The sequence below is a fragment of the Tetrao urogallus genome (assembly GCF_951394365.1).
Source record: "Tetrao urogallus genome assembly, chromosome: 3".
NCBI classification, from domain to species: domain Eukaryota; kingdom Metazoa; phylum Chordata; class Aves; order Galliformes; family Phasianidae; genus Tetrao; species Tetrao urogallus.
The window spans coordinates 16,911,445-16,917,197 of NC_136815.1; the positions used below are offsets into that span (position 1 = coordinate 16,911,445).

Here is a 5,753-nt window from a genome sequence, read left to right on the forward strand (position 1 = left end):
TACAAAACTGGACTACTAAAAGCTGAAAACTGAAACAGGTGTCACCCTATTACAGTGCACTGATGAAGAGCCATAGAAACACAAGTCCACAGAATTTTTTATTAAAATAACACCAAGAAATTGATGCAGTGCAACAAAATTTCAATTCATCTTAAAAAAAAAAACAACAAAAACAAACAAACAAACAAACAAAAAACAACTTTAATCCTTAAGCATGGAAACTGCATTCCAATCCTGACACGACTGACATAATGCAGAAACAGAAATGCTGTATCCAAGACAACGAAGTTAAAGATTGGCATGTTGGGCGAGGAACGTTCTTATTCTTTGTAAGAGTTCTTTCTTCACACTGTCTGGTACTAAGGCTGAAAAATACAAGAAAGCAAGAAGTAAAAAACAAACAAACAAACAAAAAAAGGAAAAACACACTAATATTAACCAGGTTTCTTCTGGCCACAGTCAAGACAATTCAAAAAGTCTTAGGGAAACAATTATTCAACAGTAAACAGGATATAGTGACCACAAACTGGTTTGCTAATCCTGGGTACTTCTTCCTTTCACAAAATTAAAAGCAACAATCTCAGCCATGACATAAGAGTAAGGATCTTCAGTAAGTCATTTTGAAGGCCTATTTTTTAAGACTGAACAAAGTTTCTCCCACTAACACCAAAGCTTATTAGAGAGTTCATGAACTACATAAAGAAGACCACAGTATCTTAAGATTCCATATGTCCTGTATTTATATGCAGTGTCCTTTGTTCTTTCATTCCAGTACCATTAATACAGAAATTCCATTTAAGAGAGAACCGGAATTTTGAAACAACTCTGCCTCATACCCAATGTTTTCTTGGGAGCATTAAATCAATCATAAAGACAGATACAGACTCATGACTAAATAACAATCTCTAGTAGTTTACACACACAGTTCATTACAAATGCTGAATAGCTGTTACTTAATTTACACTTACATGTTTTATTCAGACCTAACATTCAGATATTAACATTTTTCCTTGTATCCAACATAGGCAGTTTCATAGTACTGCTTTCAAAATGTTCTTGCAATACAGGTAGTTATGTTTATTAATGTGTTATGATCTGTTTTTGTGCTTTCTCACCTCTACCTTTGGGAGTGATTTCTGCCACCAAATCATCAACAGTAACATGCTCTAATCCTTTTTCTTTAATGACATCTGGGGAAGACAAAATACATTTGTGAAACCTTAACTCATTAATTAGAAGACAAACCTTGTGTGATTAAGACAAAAAGCATGCACTCACAGGTCATTAGGGAAGCCTTTAGCTCTTGACCTAGATTAGGATATTAATTCACTTTTTCTACTGCATTGAACCATGGATTAGATCTCCAATTCATAACACAGGTATAAGGATGGAAACCTACCACTACTGATATATCTGTCACCTCATAGCTTAAAATAAATTTTAGAAAGCTTAAGCTTAATCTGAACATTATTAACTGTGCATATTACTAGAAAGTTTAGTAGTTTACAAGCTGGTCTGTTCATCTCATTGCTATGTAAACAATGTTTCTAAAGAGAAAGAAATGGAATTTGAAAAAGATTTTTCCTTCACAGAGGCAGTAATTATTTACAATTACTTTAAGCATTTTAATCAATATATTTCTACATATTCCAGCAAAGTTAAAAAGCAATTCTGAAAGAAAGATAGAAATAAAATAAAATAAAAGCTATGCTTATGATATCCTGTATCTTTAACACATACTGGTATTTAAATAAACTGTTTACTTATACTATATAGAATGCTACTGAAAAAAATGCAAAAGTTCATGCTGAAAATATGTCTCAATTCAAAAGCATAAACCTAAAATAAATATTGTTTAAAGCAAGTTTTAACTGCATATTAGTATGCAGAACTGGAGTTTGATGTGGAGTTTGGACTGCTCCAGCACCTCAATGTCCTTTCTGTACTGTGATGCCCAAAACTGAACATAGTACTCAATGTGAGGCTTTGAGTGCTGAGTACAGGGGCAGGATGACTTCCCTGGTCCTGCTCACCACTCCATTCCTGATACAAGCCAGGATGCCATTGGCCTTCTTGGTCACCTGGGCACACTGCTGGCTCATATTCAGCCGACTGTCCATCAGTAAACCAAGGTTGCTTTCCATCAGGCAGCTTTCCAGACACTCCTCCCCACACCTGTATGTTGCCTGGGGCTGCTGCGACCAACATGCAGGACTTTCTAGACTGATCAGCAGTAAAACCAACAAAAGGAAAAAAAAAACAAAACAAAAAACCAACCAACACTCTGACCTTTCTACTGGAGGTTATTATGCTCTTTGTAGGGATAACTGAATTTTATTTGCCTTCTCAGCAGATGCTGTTACAGTTCTAAGTACTAATGTAAGCCCAACTACTTCAACTAACTTTACAACAGCAGATTATAAAGTGTACAGTTGAGAAGGCAGACAAACATTCCTTTCATTATCTGTACTATATAAATGGCTAATCTCTGGCAGTGGTCATCAGGCAGAAAACTGCAAGCGTTCATCATTTCAGCCTTCTTTGCAAATCCGTCTATGAAAGCAATCTAGCAAACACAGTCCTATAGATGTTTGATTGATAGACCAAATCAGAATTAAAGCAAAAGCTAAATGGACACATTATTTGCATAAGTTATTTTGGTAATACTCTTGGAGGTTTAAATACTATTCTTAAAACAACAGTTTACAAGTCAGTAAATTGCAGTAATGAAAAACAGTTTTCTGAAAACTGAAAATTTAGGTACCTAATGGTTCATCAGCTTGTTTTTCCTCATTTAGGTAGATTATTTTATTTTCATAATTGTTAAAAACTATTACAAATATACTCTTTTCTTACCTGTATACAGATGACACAGTTCTCATACTTTTCTAAGCTGTGTACTACTCTCTGTTCTCCCTTTTCCTTTCTCCTTTTTTTATCCACCTGTAGCACAGAACTCATCTCCCTCTAAATAAAAAGCTGTATGGTCATGAATATTTAGTGTACCAATTCCAATACTTTTATAAGGAGCTTAATAAGTTTCAAACTAGAAGAAAGTTTCAAGATTTTTTTTCCCTAAATATGGCAAGATGCTTTCTTGCATGTGAAACCAACTAACAGGGATAGTTTCCTCTTCCCTGAACATCATTTAAATTTACTGTTAGGCAGTAAAGCCTAAATGTAGAACCTTTACTTGGTCACAGCCACAGTTGCCCACAAAGGATGCTAGTTATTTGAGCATCATTACCTTTGCAATGTGCCTTCAACTGATCCTTCCAGCCGCATTCAATTAACTTGGCTCTCAGCAAATCTTTAAGGCTGTTAAGGCAATAAACAAACTCGTTAGGAACAGCAAACACCCCTAACAAGCTCAAATATGTTTCCATTGCTACTCATAGCAGAATTTCCAAGACAGCAGCAGAAATGGCTGAACTGCATTCAAAGTTCATCCTGAATTACTATGAATTTCAGTTTACCATGTATGGTAAACTGTGAAAAGGAGTTGATAAGCTAAGCCTGTGAATCACTGGAGGTTTTCAAGGAACACATGGCAATTGGTGACACTATTCAGTGGGCAGGATGGTGAGTTGGTGGTTAGGCTAGATGATCTTAGTGGCCTTTTCCAACCTTAATGATTGTATGAACTAAGTCAATTTAGTTGCAAACACCAACTTTCAAAGTCAAAATATTTTATTTGAAACCAGAGCTTCAAAATAAATAAATCTTCCCTCCTCTCCTCTCTGAAAGAAGAATTTGGTGCCATTTATGTTGTCCACTGTCTCTCCAATAGCGTTTTAATTTGTGTTGGGTAAGAAGGGATAGGGATCTTGCATCTTGGGGCAGCAAAGAAAAACAGTAGCACTTCTTTTTATTTGAAAAAAAGTGTTTTGATATTTCAATCTCAAATTGGAAATGAGAAATCTGACTGGTTTCACAACAGAAATCTAGATGTTAAAACAACAGAAGGAATTGTTTCTACTAAATTGTATCAATTGAACTAAAAAAAAAAAAAAAGCTGTAGTGCTTCCTAAAATTTTTAAGCATTAGAATTTAAACTATAAATGGACAAGACGTACAACCACCTACTGCAGCGATACGTGCACACCATACATTGAAAGGGAGTACTGAAAGCAAACTAGAAAAGAAGTAGTACTGAAGAACAGAAGAAACAAGATGAAAGTAACATATCCACCCTTTTTCCTATGAGCTAGTATGCCAGCTTATCTTGTACCATCCTGAATTACCGTAGCAAAATTCTGCTTTTCAGAAGAGATGAAGTGTAGGAAGATGCTGCACCAGGTACTTATATAAATACACAGTCCATGAAATGCATAGAAGGAAGACAGACTGCTGCGAGAAAGCAGAGTAATTACACAGGTAAATTTCACTGCTTTCAGGTATTTCTCAACTAAAGAAATCAGAGTGCTTAGTTTCTGATCAAGCTGGTTTGTAGTACAGCTTTTAACATCCTGTCAAAACTCTACAGTTAAACAGGCCCCAGCACCATCTCAAGCAATGGCGTGCTTTGTTGAAGCTCTGTGAAGTCACCAAAGCAGCGGTTGCAGTGAGCAAGTAACACGGAAACAAGCCAGTCTCCAAAAGGTTCCAGTAGGTACAGGGCTGCGTCGCTGCCTAGGACAAAGTCTCCAACTTACACAGGTATAGAACAGTGAAGGAAATGCAGCTTTTGGGACACAGTGTTACAACTACACTTAAAGAAGAGAACTGGAAAGTCAAAAGCAGGCTAATGATATCTGAATGCAGTGCAGGTAGACTGAGGAGACAACAAAAGGCTGAAAACTAGCTGCTGTACCACACCGCGCCATTCGCTCCTTTGTCTTTGCTGGGGACACACAGTGATTTGCACAACTGCCTTTTTATGCAATTCCCTGCATATTTCATTCCTTAACAAAAGAAGGCACACAAAAAAACTTTAAAAGAAATGAATGGGTTGTCTCACCCTTTATCAGAACACAGCACAATGTAACTGAAGGAAAAAAAAAAAAGGGAGGAAAAGGAGGGAAGGGAGGGAGAGCAATTTGTGTACAAGGCAACATACTCCATGTGTCTCCAACACAACATACTGCATGGAAAAAGCTTTAGAGTTTCAGGCCAACCTCTCCCTGTCCATCATTTTAATCAGACCTTCTCCCTTAAATGGTAACATTAGACTAAAACTCTTCAGAAGGTAACGCTGTCATAAAGTTTTATATAACACAGAGTATCTTGGCATTCAGACATTTGAGGACTTTGGAGCTGAACTGACCCACGCACCCTACACGTTTCCAACGCTGAGGGCCTGTTTCGGCACGGACTTACCGCTCTCGCTCTCCTGTTTCTATCAGCTTCTGGTTAATGGTGGCTCTCATCTGGGCATCTTTGTTCATTTTGCAAATCTCAGTTTTCCACCACCCTGCACGGAAGTCAGGCTGACCGAGACGAGCAGCGCCAAGAGCACTAAAATAAAGCGCAAGGCGCAGACCTACGCACGCGGGCAGCGCCGTCGGAAAGGAGCGCCGCGCTCAGCCCGCACAGCGCCGCCAGTCCCGGCAGCAGGAGGCGGCGCCGACCCACGGCGCACAGCCCGTTCCGTCCTCTCGAACGCGGGCGCCGCCGGGAAATGCAGTCTCCTCCCGGCTCGGCCCGCGGCTCCCGGCTCGCGGCGGCGCTCAGCTCCGAACTACCGCTCCCGGCGTGCGCGCGGCTCTTCCCGCGGTGCTGCGCGGCGGTGTCGCGCGCTGCCCGCGTCCGGC

At 39.1% G+C, this 5,753-nt stretch overlaps 1 protein-coding gene across 1 annotated transcript; it reads right to left on the minus strand.

Annotated features, from left to right (window-relative positions):
- Positions 1–288: 288 nt before the first annotated feature.
- Positions 289–5,387, minus strand: ENY2 (ENY2 transcription and export complex 2 subunit; the record flags this gene model as incomplete). Its single annotated transcript, XM_079533440.1, has 4 exons — positions 289–365; positions 1,116–1,190; positions 3,248–3,318; positions 5,320–5,387. The coding sequence occupies 4 exons, from the start codon at positions 5,385–5,387 to the stop codon at positions 289–291; spliced, it is 291 nt and encodes a 96-aa protein (XP_079389566.1).
- Between the last annotated feature and the right edge of the window lie 366 nt (positions 5,388–5,753).